Here is a 16,328-nt window from a genome sequence, read left to right on the forward strand (position 1 = left end):
CAGTGCAAATGCTACAAATAGGATGCGATCCCTTAAAGGGACTTGGAAGGAACAGACAGGGCATAAAAGGACCTGTTCAAGTTGTAGAGAGGAAAGACCGGTCTGGTATTGGCTTTTCAAATATTGCCCTAGGGGCCACTATTGATCCTGAGGCTGCTGATCCCATTATCTGGAAAGATGATAAACCAGTTTGGGTGGAACAATGGCCCATGCCCTCAGAGAAACTTAAGGCAGCAAGAGAATTAATTCAACAGCAGTTGGAGGCTGGCCATAGCCTTCTACCAGTCCTTGGAATACTCCTAGATTTGTTATAAAAAAGAAATCTGAAAAATGGAGACTTTTACAGGATCTAAGAGCCATTAATGCCACCCATTAATGGAGGCTATGGGTGTATTGCAGCCCGGGCTGCCATCTCTGGTTGCTATTCCTGCTGATTATAACATCATAGTTATTGATCTACAGGATTGCTTTTTTTCTATACCTTTAAGTTTTCAAGACTGTAAAAGATTTGCATTTAGTTTACCTTCTCATAATTTAAAGCAGCTGTACCAGAGATATCAATGGAAGGTCCTGCCACAAGGTATGAAAAACAGCCCTACCTTGTGCCAGAGGTTTGTAGATGCAGCCTTGCAGAATATAAGAAACCAATATCCTAATCTTTATTTAATTCATTACATGGATGATATTTTATTGGCTCATGCAGATCATGCTCATTTGCATAACGTGTTGAATGAAACAGTAACAGCACTGGCTAATTGTGGTTTGAAAATTTCTCCTGAAAAAATTCAAACCAACCTGCCCTTTACTTATCTTGGCTGAGTGTTAAACACTCAAACTGTGAGTCATCAACCTCTACAATTAAGGAAGAATCATTTGGTTACCTTAAATGATTTTCAGAAATTATTAGGAGATATTAATTGGTTGAGACCTTATTTACAGGTCACTACTGCAGATTTAAAGCCTCTTTTTGATATACTGCAGGAGAATCCCTCCCCCACTTCTAAAAGAGTCTTAACACCCGAGGCAAAAGAGGTCTTAAACTCTCGTGGAAAAGGCCATTGAGTCCCAAAGGGTGAAAAGAGTAAGTTATGATATACCATGGGAATTAATTGTGTTGGCTACTTCTCATACCCCAACAGGGTGCTTGTGGCAGGAAGGACCTATGGAATGGTTACATTTACCGGTTTCCTCTAAAAAAGTTTTAGCATCTTATCTGTACTTAGTAGCTTTGTTAATAATCAAAGAAAGACAGAGGAGTGTGGAATTGTTTGGAAAAGATGTGGATAATATCATCATCCCATATGACAAAACTCAGTTTCAAACCTTGTTGCAAACTAATGGTCTCCAGCATCTCTCTTTCCCTCTTTCTCTTTCTCACAATCGCTGACACTGTCTCCACTTTGGAGTACCCTGAATCTGGCAGGAGCTGGACTCCCACATGAATGAATCCTTGCATCCTTTTAAATAAACACTCACACTTTTGAAATTTTAACACTTTGCAAGGGAACCATATTAAACTCTTTCCACTTTTATAAAAACATACTGAACAAAATAAAGGCTTTTATTAATGACCAATGGTCATGAGTGCAATTATAATTCATTGCCTATTGATTTCTTGCAGCTTTTGCAGTGGGTGGCACTATCATCCTTATCCCAAATGGATTTGTGTCTCTTAGGTTTTGCTAGTAGTTGCATCTTAAAAAAAAAAACCACACATTTTCTGATTTCTTTCCTCACTGCTTGATGATAATTCTTATTCATTTGTTTAAAAACCCACTTAGTCATGGTGTATTATTGCTTTTATGTGCTGTTGAATTTGGTTTGTTAATATTTTGTTGAGGATTTTTGCATCTATGTTCATAAGGGATATTGGTCTGTAGTTTTCCTTTTCTGTTGTGCCCTTTCCTGGCTTTGGTATCTGAATGACACTGGCCTCATAGAATGAGTTAGGAAGGATCCCTTCCTCTTCAATCTTGTGGAACAGCTTCAGTAAAATTGGTACAGGTTCTTCTTTGAAGGTCTAGTAGTGTTACAGGCTGAAAAGAGGCCATTTTGGTTGTTTAACACAGTCATTTAGAAAGTCTTAAAAACTTGTATTAATTTGTAGCTGAGTTGAGTTTAACTAAAAGTTGCTTGAACTCAAACGTGTTTATTTTTCTTATCCCCCCTACCCCCACCTTTCTTCTTTCTTAGCATGGCCTTGTCTGACTGGTCAATCTTATCTAGTGAACCATTGCTGATGCTGAAGAAGAAACAATCGGCAAGCCAGACCACCTGATAATTAGGAGAGCAGTCCAAGGCTAGCAGGAGTGTGTCTGAAAGTCTGAAATGGGCATTGACTTTCTCCTCTCCATCTGTGAATACAAGGACATCAGACTGTTATGGACCAGGACTCTGGGAATAGGAGATTGTTATAATTATGTCTTAAAACAATTCAAAGCTATCATTAAAAATATTATAACCTTTCCTTCTGCCCAAATATTGCAATTGTCTTCCCCTTCCTCTAAAAAACTGTAAAAGAACATACTGTAAATTCCCAAATGTTATCTAAAATGTCAACATGACCAGGAGACTTTGTGTCAAATCACTGGTCACATATCAAAAGTTGTTAATGTAAATCCTGAGTCATGCTAAAACTGCATGTAGTCTTTAAACTTGGGGTGGGTGAAGGGCTACACATTTTGGGTATAAATACTGGAATCGATTTGTGTTAGTGGGAGCAGGCTTTTTAGCAATGATGCCAACCCGTCTCCCTATAACCTGATTATAGAAATTAAATAATCCAGGCCGGGCACAGTGGCTCATGCCTATAATACCAGCACTTTGGGAGGCTGAGGTGAGAGGATCGCCCGATCCCACGACTTTGAGACCAACCTGGGCAACTTGGCAAGACCTCATCTCTACAATAAATAAATAAATAATTCACTAGGCATAGTAGTGTGTGACTGTAGTTCCAGCTACTTGGAAGGCTGAGGTGGAAGGATCACTTGAACCCAGCAGGTGGAGGCTGTGGTAGCCGGGAGCATGCCACTGCACTCCAACCTGGTCAACAGAGCAAGACTCCAACTCAAAAAAAGAAAAAAAGAAAAAGAAATTAAACAATCCCTTTTCTCCCACTCTCTGCCTTTTATATTTTAATTAGCCATGAGGGATAGCAGCTGATTTATTGGATCAGGCCATAACAGTAGAATTCAGCTGTGAGTTCATCAGGTCCTGGACTTTTTTTTTGTTAGGAGACTTCTAATTGCTGTTTCAATCTCACTACTCACTATTGGTCTGTTCAGGGCTTCTATTTCTTCCTGATTCAAGATTGGGGGGTTGTATGTTTGCAAGAATTTATTAATTTCCTCTAGATTGTTTTGTTTGTTTGCACAGAGGTGCTGATAATAGTCTCGGATGACCTTTTGGATTTCTGTTGTATCCATTGTAATGTCTCCTTTTTAATTTCTGATTGAGCTACTTTGAGTCTTCTTTGTTTCTTAATTAATCTAGCTAGTAGTCTATCAATTTTGTTTATCTTTTCAAAAGAACCAATATTTGTTTCATTGACCCTTTGTATTTTTTTATTTCAATTTTATTTAGTTCTGCTCTGATCTTTGTTCTTTCTTTTCTTCTGCTAGCTTTGAGTTTGATTTGTTCATGTTTTTCTAGTTCATTAAGTTGTCAAAATGTGATCATTCAGTTTTATTAATGTAGGCCTTCAGCACTATACATTTTTCTCTGAGCACAGATTTGATTGTGTTCCAGAGAGTTTGAAAACTTGTTTCATTGTTGTCATTTGTTTCAAGGATTTTAAAATTTTCATCTTAATTTCATTGTTGACTCAGTCTTTTTAGCAATGATGCCAATCTATCTCCCTATAACCTGATTATAGAAATTAAACAATCCAGGTCAGGAGTGGTGGTTCATACCTATAATCCCAGCACTTTGGGAGGCTGAGGTGAGAGGATTGCCTGATCCCAAAAGTTTGAGCCCAGCCTGGGCAATCCAGGTCAGGTTTTAGTAAGGATCATTCAGGAGCAAATAGTTTAACTTCCACGTCTTTGTTTTTTTCATGAGTTCTTCTTGCAGTTAATTTCTAGTTTTATTTTATTGTGGTCTCAGATGGTGCTTGATATGATTTTGATTTTTTGAATTTATTGAGACTTGGTTTGTGGCCTATCACATGGTCTGTTTTGGAGAATGTTCCATGTGCTGATAAGAAAAATACATATTCTATAGTTTGGGGATAGAATAGTCTGTAGATGTCTGTTAGTTCCATTTCTTCTAGAATCCTGTTGAACTCCAATGTTTTTTTGTTGACTTTCTGCCTTGATGATATGTCTATTGCTGTCAGTGTAGGGTTGAAGTCTCCCACTGTTATTGTATTGCTGTCTCTCTTTTTTCAGATGTAGTGGAATTTGTTTTATAAAGCTGGAGGCTTTGGTATTAGGTGCACATATATTTAAAATTGTTTTGTCTTCTCATTGGATTAATATCATTATCATTATATAATAGCCATCTTTGTCTTTTTTTACTGTTGTTAATTTAAAATCTGTTTTATCTGATATGAGAATGGCTGATTTGTATTTGTGTGGAATATTTTTCCCCACCCCTTTACCTTGAGTCTATAGGAGTCTTTGTGAGTTAAGTGGATCTCTTAAAGGCAGTAGATATTTGAGTTTTGCTTTTTTAAATTCATTCTGCCAGCATGTATCTTTTTAGTGAGGCATTGAGACCATTTACATTCAGAGTTAATAATGATATGCAAGACACTACTCTACTCATCATATTGGTTGCTATCTGGTTGCTTTATTTATTTTCTCTATTCTATTGGTTTTCCATAAAGTCAATAGAATATATTGAATAGAATATTATAACTTTTAGCATTTTTCTACTTGTATATTTCAATCTTTTGTTTCAGTATTTAGGACTCCTTTGAATATTTCTTGTAGAGCTGGTATAGTAGTGACAAATTCCCTCAGTGTTTGCTCGTCTGTGAAGGACTTCATTTCTAATTAATTTATGAAACTTAGTTTTGTGAGATACAAAATTCTTGGCTGACAACTATTCTGTTTGAGGAGATTGAAGATGGGCCCCCAGTCTCTTCTGGCTGGTAGAGTTTCTTCTGAGAAGTCTGCTATTAGTCTGATGGGTTTATCTTTTTAAGTTATTTGGTGCTTTTGTCTCACTTGTCTTAAAATTCTTTTTTTCACATTAACTTTGCATAGCAGGATGATTATATGCCTTGGGGATGACCTTTTTACAATTAATCTCCTGGGAATTCTTTGGACTTCTTGTATCTGAATGTTTAGATCTCTGGCAAGGTCAGGGGAGTTCTCCTCTATTATTCCCTGAAATAGGTTTTCCTAACTTCTTCTTCCTCAGGAATATGCATGATTCTTAGGTTTGGACATTTTAAATAATTCCATATTTCTTGGAGACTGGAGACTTTGTTCCATTCTCTTAATTCTTTTTTCTTTATTGTTGTCTGATTGGGTTAATTCAAAAGCCTTGTCTTCAAGTTCTGAGATTCTTTCTTCTGCTTGTTCTAGTCTACGATTAAAACTTTCTACTGCATTGTGTACTTCCCTAAATGCTTCTTTCATTTCTAGAATTTCAACCTTTTTTTTGAGTTGGAGTCTCACTCTGTCACCCAGGCTGGAGTGCAGTGTCATGTTCACGGCATCGACCTGCTGGGCTCAGGCGATTCTTCTGCCTTAGCCTTCCAGGTAGCCAGAACTACAGGCACATGCTACCATGCCTGGCTAATTTTTTGATTTATTGTAGAGATAAGGTTTCATCAAGTTGCCCAGGCTGTGAACCCATAGGCTCAGGTTATCCCCTCACCATGTCTGACCTGTTTTTTATAAAGGTGTTTATATCTTTGGAGAATTTTTCATTCATGTTCTGAATTGTTTTTAAAATTTCCTTATGTTGGTTTTTCAATTTTCTTCTGAAGTTCATTGACCAATTTTACCATCAATTTTTTGAATTTTATGTCTGAAATTTCAAAAATTTCATTTTGGTTAGGGTTCGTTGCTGAAGAAGTTGGTGTGGTCTTTGGGGGGTACTAGAGAACTCTGTCCATATTGTTATATTGGACATATTGTCCAATATCGTCAGAATTATTTTTTCTGGTTCCTTTTTGTTTAGGTAGAGAATTTCTTCTAATTTGAGGTTGGCAGGGGGCTGATGTTGGCACTGAAAGTTCCCTTGGTTATATATAGTCTTGTTGTGGTGAGTTTCTCAGTTGCCAGATATGACAGTCCTGAGCTATGTACCTGCACTGGCTCTCATAGTGCCCTGAGTGGCCAGAGTGGCTTGGAAAGTATTGTTAACTGGTGTTTTGGATAAGGCTTTTCCCAAAGTTGAGGTATTATATCTTATGTGGTTGGCTGTACTGTTGATCTCTGGACAGGTGGTGCTTATGGGAGAAAGTCAGTTTGTGGGAGAAAGCTGGCTATGATGGTAATCTAGGTTAAGGTCAGGACTCTGGGGATTTCCCAAGTTTGCTTATTTTTTTGAGCCTTCAGGAGGAGTGAAGGGACTTGAAGCACCCAGTTATTCTGGGCAGCAGGCATAAGAACCTGGTAAGGCTGTAACATTAATTTACTTAATCTTTGCAAGATTCAGATGATGATTATTGCCATTACAGAAATGAAAATATTCAGAGAAAATTGAAACAAAAATACAAAATTAAGCAAAGGTGGTTTAGGTTTCTTTTAGCAAAGAGATAGAAATAAATTGAGAGTTCTGGGAGTTAAGGGAAACCCTGTTAGGTGCTCCATAGGTAAGATAATGCTGCACATATCACCTTGAGGGAAGACAGTTGTACATTTGTGCTGAATATGATGGTAAATGTGACTAAGGACTTTCCTCATGTGGGTTTGGACAGAAAATATATTAGGCTCTAGAAAACAAACAGAGATTAAATCCAGAGGAATGTGTAGAATTGAGTCTTCCAAAATCCCCATGGAGGATTGACCTGGTAAATGCTGCAGCAGAGAATGTTCTTCCATTTACAAGTTAATTGGCCATAGATAGGCATCTTAATGTTTACTATCTTTCACATGCATTTTGTGTTCTAAGGCAGGAAAACAAAATGTTCCTTCTTTCTTGTGTTTAAAGTCCACCGCCCAATGATCACCATCTGGTGATGGTCATCAAGGTCATGTAGATCTCATTAGGAAATATTTTCTGAACTATTCCATCCTAAGTGCTATAAACACTAAGCATATTAAGCCAGGAAAGTAAAAGGGTTCTTTATTTCAATCAAACCCAAAGTGGATCTATTGCTTGGTAATATAATCCCATTTTCTGTTTTTTAGACTAAACAGTTACTGATAGGGTTTTCACCTATTTGAGATCAAAATTGCCTGTGGGACCAATGTTGATAATTAGAGAGATCTTATCCCAAGATCAAACAAATTTCAACCTTGCAAATTATCACCCTGTTAATATTTAACTAGAAAAATAAGAGTTCAAGCAAGAGTTCTAGGAAACTTTGCTAAACTTGTGCAAGAAAGTAGGAGGCTTGAATATTAACAACCAATGGCTAAAGAAAACAATTAAAATGGTGAAAATGTGGTCTTCAATGAAGTATATTAATCTTTTTACGCTCTCTCTCACTTCCTCCTTCTGGACACTGGGGTTTTAGGCAATAGAAGATCATCCACACAGGTGTGGCTCTCTGAGTGGCTCTCTCCCCCTCCTCTCTCACCCAATTTACCAATAGGACTCTAAAAGGCTAGTATATCTCTAGGTCTCTCCCCTTCACTCATTTGCCTCCCCCTCCTCTCCTGAGAGTCCACACTCAGCTCAGTGAGAATATATCCAGATGTCATATTCTTTTTTTTTAAATTAGAATCTCACACCATCACCCAGGCTGGAGTGCAGTGGTACACTCACAGCCACTCCAGCATTGACCTGCTGGGCTCAGGCGATCCATCTGCCTCAGTCTTCCGAGTAGCCGTAACTATAGGAGCGTACTACCACGTCTGGCTATTTTTAAAAAAATTTATTGTAGAAATGAGGTCTTGCCAAATTGCCCAGGCTGTTCTTGAACCTGTGGACTCAGTCAATCCCCTCACCTCGGTCTCCCAAAGTGCTGGAATTATAGGCTTGAGCCACTGAGCCCAGCCTGGATGTCATATTCTTATTGCTCTTTCCCTTCCTATATACCAGCCAGGCTTGGCACTAAAGCTCTGGCCACAACCTTGACTGGTCCAGCAAATACAGAGTTCTGTCTTGATTTCTCTCTATCTCTGTTTCTACCTGTTTATATTTTTTCTGAGACCATCGGGTATGTTGGATTTACCTTTCATCAAACCTGTTTAGGACACACACACACACACACACACACACACTCACACACACATCTGTGTGTACCTGGGACACAGGAGTTTCACTGGCAAAACTGGGAAAGTCCCAAGCAACAAGGTTGATTTGGTCATCTTAGTTCCAAGCACCCACATCCAAATGCACCAGGTCTTCTATACAACCATACAAAGAGCTGGTAGAACTGGTTATGCCAGCTTTGGCCTTTAACTCACATCCAGGCCATAGAAAAAAGGCTACATTTCTTTCAAAAGAAGTCAAGCATTGGCACCTAACCAATCTTCTTTTGTAGTGGAATTGATGAAAGCATCTCATGGAAGAAAAGGATAGTGATTGTGCATTCTCCATTTTTAATGTTATTTCACAACTGTATCTGTCAGGCAAGACACTTCCATGTTCTTATCTCTTCTCTCTCTTCTACCTGCCTTGTTCTGGATAGGCCCAAACTAATAGCTCAATAGTTGGGGCAAAGTCAATAGAGAGTAAGAGAAGAAAGACACTGACCACTCCGTGCCCCACTTCACGCTTCCCAGATTACAGTTTGTCAAGGCTGAAGGTGAGAGTGCTTTAAATTGGAGAAAATATTGGAGTTTTAACACTAAGTCAGAAAGGGCTCTCAACTACTAAAATGAATCTCTTACTGCTGTTAAAAGGAAGCTGCAGGACCTGACCAAGGTAGAAAAGAACTCATCTAGAAGGAGGATCTCAAAGGGCAGTGAGAGAATAAACTTGATTTCTGCTTACAATTGGCCGAGCCTAGCCATTTAAATAAATCAGTGATGGACAACAAAGGAATTTCCATGAAAAACAGATAAAACTCAGAGGGAAAAAAAAATTAGAACCCAGGTAGGTAAGATCTATAATATAAATGCAAACAACTCACAACCCTGGCTCCAAATGCATTTGCTTTTTTAGATTTCACTGCTTTCAAATTGACTAATAATACTAACTGATATTAAGGAGGATCTAAGTTCCTCAAAAGCATAACAAAATTTATCTTGACCTATAGGGCAAAGGTAAAAGGGCACACACTTTTATTTTACCTGCAATCTTGGCACGGCCTTGCATTTTCATGTTCTTCTTCCTTTTACTCAAGACCCTCTGGTCACCAGCTTGGTTGTGATCTGGAAATAGGCAGGGGAAAATCTAGAACTGGGCAAAACAATAGCTGATAGGTGGAACTAAAAGCTGTGAGGGAATCCTGGGCTTAATTCTGGATGCCCTTTCTTCATACCTCAGACAAGGAACCTCAAGCACATGTCCAGGGTATTTTCTACTTTTAGGAGTATAGACTTTTAAATTATACTCAGGACTTACTTGTACATTGAAAAGAAGTCTCTTAGAATTTTTCTACATACACACAGACTTATCAACCCAAATAATTTTTTAAATTGAAAACACTCATTCTTACAATGAATGCTATCACTTTTTTTTCTTTCCAAACAAAAATATACACCACTACCAATAGGGCAGTCACTTAAACTGGAAAGAACATAAGATTGGTGAAAATTAATAATTTTTAACAGAACCTCTAAAATCTCACTATATATATCTACTGATTCAAAATTGACACTCATTTGGAAAATGAGATTTAGTCTTCATTGTCTAGGAGAAAGAATTTCCTTAGAACATGACTAAAATAAATAAAATTCCAGATATATATACATATGCATGTATGTATACATACACACACACATTACTGGAAATTCAGAAAGCAAAACTGTATGAAATATCATCTGAAGATAGCCACAACTAATTTCTTCAAAAATATCCTCCTAGTTTTTCTTTTTACATATATTACTTTTTAAAGAACAACTTTTATTATAAAAGTTGAACATGTCTAATATTTTAATATACACATGCCTTTAAAAACCACAAATAAAAATATAAACATAATCTCTATTACAATGACCAAATGTAACCCTTGCATGTAGTGTTATGGGTAAACTGTCATTGATGTCCCTACATATCTATATCTCTTTGCATATAGATAATTAACTACATATGTACATATAAGGACTTACAGATATATAAAAACATACTTTCACAAGTATAACTTTTGCATGTAAAAATATATGCTTATACACTTATATGTATTTACGACATGTATGCATGCACATACATACACATACAACTTGTTTTCTTCATTCTTTGGGATATCTTTCCAAATTAATAAAAATTTATTGATCTAGGAAAGTCACATAGGACGACAATGCCTCCCTATTAACTCAGGACCATTTACCTGTGGACTACCAATGTATGAGAAATAAAGTCATTGTATTTTTTAAAGCCATTGTATTTTCAGACCTCTTTGTTATGGCATCTTAGCCTATATCCTAACTGATACAGGGGCTACAAAACTATCCTGGTCCCCAGGAGACTGAAGGCCTCTAAGAATACAATGGGCAGCGCCTTGATAAACTCAAAAGCTGAAACTACTTACTATGCCTGCTTACCTTTTTGTTGTATTTTTTCCTGCCATCTCCTTTTTATTCTGGTCCAGGAATGTCCCTTCTTTTTTCCTTTGAGCCAAAAAGAATTAAGTTAATCATTCAGAACTATAAATGTAAGCTTTATATGCCAGTACTATTCAAGTAGGTTTTTCAGGTAGTATCCTAGTAGTTTTGGATCATAGGAATGGAGCAAAACTCTTGATGACTAGTGCAGCAATGTGGAGGTTAATTATAGAATTATATTTTAACTTTGCATATGCCTTGGTCCATGGGTTTGGGAGACTATAGAAGATGACCCTTCTTGAGAAATCTTTTAAAAATGGAAAATTAGCTACTACCATTACCTTACAGAGAATAATAATTGCTATCATTATAAACCAATATGTTCATTTTTCAAGTATTTGTGGTGTAAATTCAAACATGCAATGAGAAGGCATATTCCCTGAAGCTGATAATGTCATGGGTAAATACAGTATTAAAAGTTGGGGGACATTCTCAACTTTGAGATGTGGACAGCTTTCATGATATAATTACAAAATCATAATGTAATCTCGATATAATTCATTATATAATCTTGGTGATGCTTCTGCAGGTTGATGATCCAGTGACTTCAGTGACGCTATTGTAACCCTAGAAACTCATGAGTGTCATGATCCTGGCTGTCTGAACCATTTGCAGCCTAACAATAATGTGCCCTTTATAAAAAAATTTACTCAACAGTGTGCTTATTTTCTGACTCTATGTCCCTTGTCTTCTCCTGTCCACACAACTTGGTGAGGGGCTTTGCTCACTGAAGGGCTGAATCTCCTGAAAGGGGTCCTCTCCTTCCTGGATAATGATCATGACAAAGGCACTGGGGGATTATATGTGTTGTATAGACCTACTGTGAAAATTCAGGATTCTGTTCTGACCACTCTTAAGAGATGACAGCTAGTTCTTTCCCCTACCAACCATCATGGGTACAGCCTTCAAAAAATCCACCCAGAGGATTCAGATTCCATGCTGGTTACAGTTTATGAAAATGCTTTTGCCTCGCTTGTTTCTGATTTTTGTAGACAGGAAGTCTGAGTGAGGAAAGGAGATAATTGGAAGAAAAGGTAAAGTTACAGCCATTGTAATGGTACAGACAGATTTTGTGGCAGTGAAATAAGAACAAAAATACAGACATCTAAGAAGGGAACACTTCAAACTGGGGGTAGAGGAGCATTAAAAATATGTCTTTCAGAGCTGCCACTTGGTCCTTTGTCAAGAAGGAAACACTCCACTACTGTGCTTCTACCTCTAAGAAGGCTTAAGCAGCATCTCCATACCAGTCATGAGTCCACAGGGGGCTGCCCTTACTTCAACACATCTCATGCAGAACTCTTCCACACATTGCCCCCACCCCCATTCTCAGCCATTTGAGGGTAGTGGTGAATGCCACCTGGTTCCTGGTTAGTGTTAGGGACAAAGTGGACAGATTAAACAGACTGTCCTTAGTCTTCCCATATATTACACACACACACTCACACTCACACACACAAATCAAGTACTAGATGCAATGAACAAAATTGGAAACTCTAATGCTTATTGCTGGCCATGGGCCATATTAAAGGTACTGCCCACTTTCCTCCTAATGTACATCCCACTCCAGGGAGCCCAACAATTGAAAACATTTCCCTTCTGGGGACCATGTGTGCCCTTGGGATTGTGCTTCTTGTGTGAATGCCGGGCATTAACTTGCCTTCCTTGTGTAAACGTGGTGACTTGTACTCTAGAGGCTGTCATAAGGGACCTAAAGCATTTATGGCTTATGAAATTTGTTAAATGTAGGAAACAAATTGAATGAAGATGGGCCCATGGGTGAGATTAATCTGAGTGGTTGATGGAGTGGTGTCTTCAAGGAGAAATGTATCAGAAGCAAAAATGTGAGATGAATTTGTTGGGAGGCAAATTCTCCATGGCATTTCCATGAGCCTCAGGGTATGATTTCAAGGCTGTTTTAGAAAGCAAACAGAATTGGAAGCTAGAGATAATGTGGCCTCCAGGTTACAGGGAAGATTTATTTCCTGACCAGTATAGAGAACATCTTCCCCCACTTAGAAATATTCCAGAAGTTCTAACCCCAGAGAAGGCTAGCTAATAAGATGTTTCCCTTAGTGGGTAGGGTTGGAGCAGATCTGCTTGCAGTCCCTCTTATAAGACTGGGTTTCCTAAGTATTTTTCAATTGCAGCACACTCTTGTGTGTGTACCACCACCTGGGTCTTCCCCACATCATCCTTTCATGGGCCTTGGAGGGCAAGAACTGATGTATCTATCCTATATCCTGGAAATTTCATTTTTAAGTATTTATGCAAGAGATATGAAGGACACAGTTCCACAGAAAAGCTTCTACAAGACTGTTTGTGGCAGCTTTTTCATAATAACAAAAAACCAGAAACACTTGAGGTGTCCATAAATAGGAGAAGGTATAAACAAAATTTGGTATCTTCAGACAATGTACATTACTTAGAACCCAAAAGAAACAAACTACTGATACATTCAACAACATAAATGAACCTCGAAAACATGCTGAGTCAAAGAAATCTTACACTGAAGAGACCATGCTATGAAACCCTATTTATATAAAGTTTTAAAGCAATTCAAATTAAGTTATCATGAGAAAAATAAGAGTACTATTTATTGTTTTAATGGGTAAGGGGAAGAGATATACCAAAAGGGCGTAAAGAACCTCTCCTCCAGGGTGATGGTCATGTTCTGCATCTGGATAAGGATTTTGATTGTGCAGAAGAATGCAGTTATCAGAACTCATCACATAGGTATACTTAATGTTTGTGCATTTTATTATACATTTCATCTCAAAAAAGAACTCTAAACAAATATTGAGTTCTAGTTATTGATTTGCACACTGAAGTATTGGGGTGGGGGGTGTGCAGTGATGTCTGCAACCTTGAAATATTCCAAACTTTAGATGGGTTAGTGAATGAATAAAGAAATGGACAGATGGATAGAAATATGATAGAGCTGGAATGATACAACGTTAATTGTGAATATTGGTATTTACCATAAAATTCTCCTAAGTATTCTGCATATTTAAAATTTTTCATGATTCAATGTTGTGAGAAAAAGATTTTAGGGAGAAAGGACAGAATATTTACCAAGAAGTGGCAGTTACAACACACACTAAATTTTTATTAGCCACACAGTAGATCTCAGAAGACTATGTAGTAAACACATTATTGTACTGGCAAGAAATAAATGTCAACCTAGAATATTTAACCTAGTCAAAGTTCCAAAATAAAGATAAACTTGCACCTGCAGCACTTAGAGAGTTTACCACGTAAAGATCAGTCACTAAAAGAACCAAAGGATTTACTTCAGCAAGCCATAAAGTAAAACCAAAGAAAATGACAATAGTGAGTGCATAAAATTATTTTTAAAACTTAAGTAAATATCAATAGCAAAAAGATAATACATAATATAATAATAGTTCCAAGATTTGTAATTAAAAATAAAATATTAACAAAAATAGCCAAAAGGTAGAGATGGGCATATCTAATCTGTAATGAAACCATGATAAGATCTTGTCATGATTTGGGATTGTAGCATAGTTAAGGAAATTACAGAAATTTTATCTCCAATTTCTAAGTCAGCAGGAGGAAAAGAGGGAATATAGAATTCTATATCAATCCATCAAAAAGTGGAAAAGGGACACAAAAAACACAGAAAAAGAAAGATCAACAATAATGTACAAGATAAAAGTCCACATTTATCTGGAACCGCAATAAATGTAAACAAATTGAAATTTAACTATTAAAAGGCTAATATTATCAGAGAAGATACAAGGATCTAAATAAACATTTTCCCAAAGAAGACATATAAATGGCCAACAGGTATATGAAAAAAGGCTCAACATCATGAATCATCAAGGAAATGTAAATCAAAACCACACTGGGACCTCATCTCACACCTATTACAATGGCTACTATAAAAAAGGTAAGAGATCATGAGTGTTATCTCTGCAATATGAAACCAGACTGAAATTCAAAAATACGTTTTCCACCTCAAGAATATCAACATTAACAGGTGTTCATTTTTATCCCATTTTGTCTTTTCAGTCTAGGTTTGGTAAATGACAAATGAGCATTTGCTCATTTCTGCAATCTCCTTCCATGAATCACAAATGTTCTTAATGGCTTCTAGAATGGGGCATCATTTCCAAAAGGCTTTCAGTTAACTTTGCCCAGATTCATCAGAGGAATCACTATGTATGGTAGCTACAGCATTGTGAAACACATTTAACTATTAAGACTTGAAAGTTGAAATTACTCTTTGATCTATGGACTATAGAATGGATGGATGGTGTGTTTGCAGGGATGTAAGCAGCGTTAATCTCCTTAGACATCTTCACAAGAGCTCCTTAGACATCTAAATCAATGTACCTGGAAAATCAGGTGCAATGTCCATGAATAGTAATATTTTGAAACAAATTTTTTTCTTCGGGCAGTAGGTCTCAACAGTGGGCTTAAAACAGTAAGCTGTAAACATGTGCTGTCATTCAGACTTTGTTGTTCCATTTTCAGAGAATGGGCAGAATAGAATTAGCATAATTCTTAAGGGTCTAGGATTTTAAGAATGGTAAATGGGTATTGGCTTCAACTGAAAGAAAGAGTTGCATTAGCTCCTAACAAGGGAGTTGGCCTGTTTTTTGATGCTTTAAAGCCAGGCATTGTCTTCTCTTCTCTAGCTACGAAAGTCCAAGAGGGCATCGTTTTTCAATAGAAAGCTGTTTTGTCTACATTGAAAATCTGTTGTTTAGTCTGGACATCATGGCTCATGCCTGAATCCCAGAACTTTGGGATGTCAAGACAGGAGAATAATTTGAACTAGGCATTTGAGACAAGCTTGGGCAACATAGAGAAACCGTGTCTCTACAAAAAAAAAAAAAATTCGCTATATGGGTGTGATGTCATGAGCCTGTAGTTTCAGCTTCTCAGGAAGCTAAGTTGGAAGGATCACCTGAGCCTAGGAGGAGGTCAAGGTTGTGGTAAGGCATGATTTTGTACACCTTTGGGAGGCCATCATTCTGTCACCACAGTATTGTAAATAATAATAGTAGTGGTAGTAATAAATATAATTCTGACATTAAAAATGTATTTGTAACATTGAAAACAAGTAAATTAATACTTATTATTACTTCTTTTTCTCCTCGCTTTTCCCAAAGTAGAGTTGCTTCCAATATCCACTGTATCTAGAAAATAATAAGTGGTAGTAAAGAAACAGAAATTAATAAGTTACAAATCTTAGGATAATTCATATTACAGAAGACTTGAGTTTATTAAAATGTTTGGATAATCATTCCCCTCTTCCTTCTAAAGAAATAAAAACCATACTGAACTGTGAACTAGAAGTCTAGGATGGACCCTGGTCTTCCTTTTTTTTTTCTTTTTAGCAAGATGCTGAAAATACTTCAGTTTTTCAGGGAGAGAAGCAGTTGTCATATCTTGTTTAGGTCTTAAGATTTTTGTAAACCAGTGATATGCTGGATAGTTTTTATCACAACCATGTGCTGGGTT

General features: G+C 37.1%; 1 protein-coding gene across 1 annotated transcript in view; it reads right to left on the reverse strand.

Moving 5' to 3' along the window:
- LOC103267340 (nuclear body protein SP140-like) overlaps nt 1–16,328 on the reverse strand; it is a gene marked incomplete at its 5' end in the record, with an annotated part of 86,860 nt that overhangs the window by 18,163 nt on the left and 52,369 nt on the right. The window contains 4 exons of the mRNA XM_021716003.1: nt 2,178–2,354; nt 9,363–9,443; nt 10,776–10,841; nt 15,950–16,003. Of these exons, the coding sequence (XP_021571678.1) occupies nt 2,178–2,354; nt 9,363–9,443; nt 10,776–10,841; nt 15,950–16,003 (378 nt within the window). The remainder of the gene's footprint in view (nt 1–2,177; nt 2,355–9,362; nt 9,444–10,775; nt 10,842–15,949; nt 16,004–16,328) is intronic.

The sequence above is a fragment of the Carlito syrichta genome, unplaced genomic scaffold (assembly GCF_000164805.1).
Source record: "Carlito syrichta isolate Samal-C Ts95f unplaced genomic scaffold, Tarsius_syrichta-2.0.1 Scaffold308105, whole genome shotgun sequence".
NCBI classification, from domain to species: domain Eukaryota; kingdom Metazoa; phylum Chordata; class Mammalia; order Primates; family Tarsiidae; genus Carlito; species Carlito syrichta.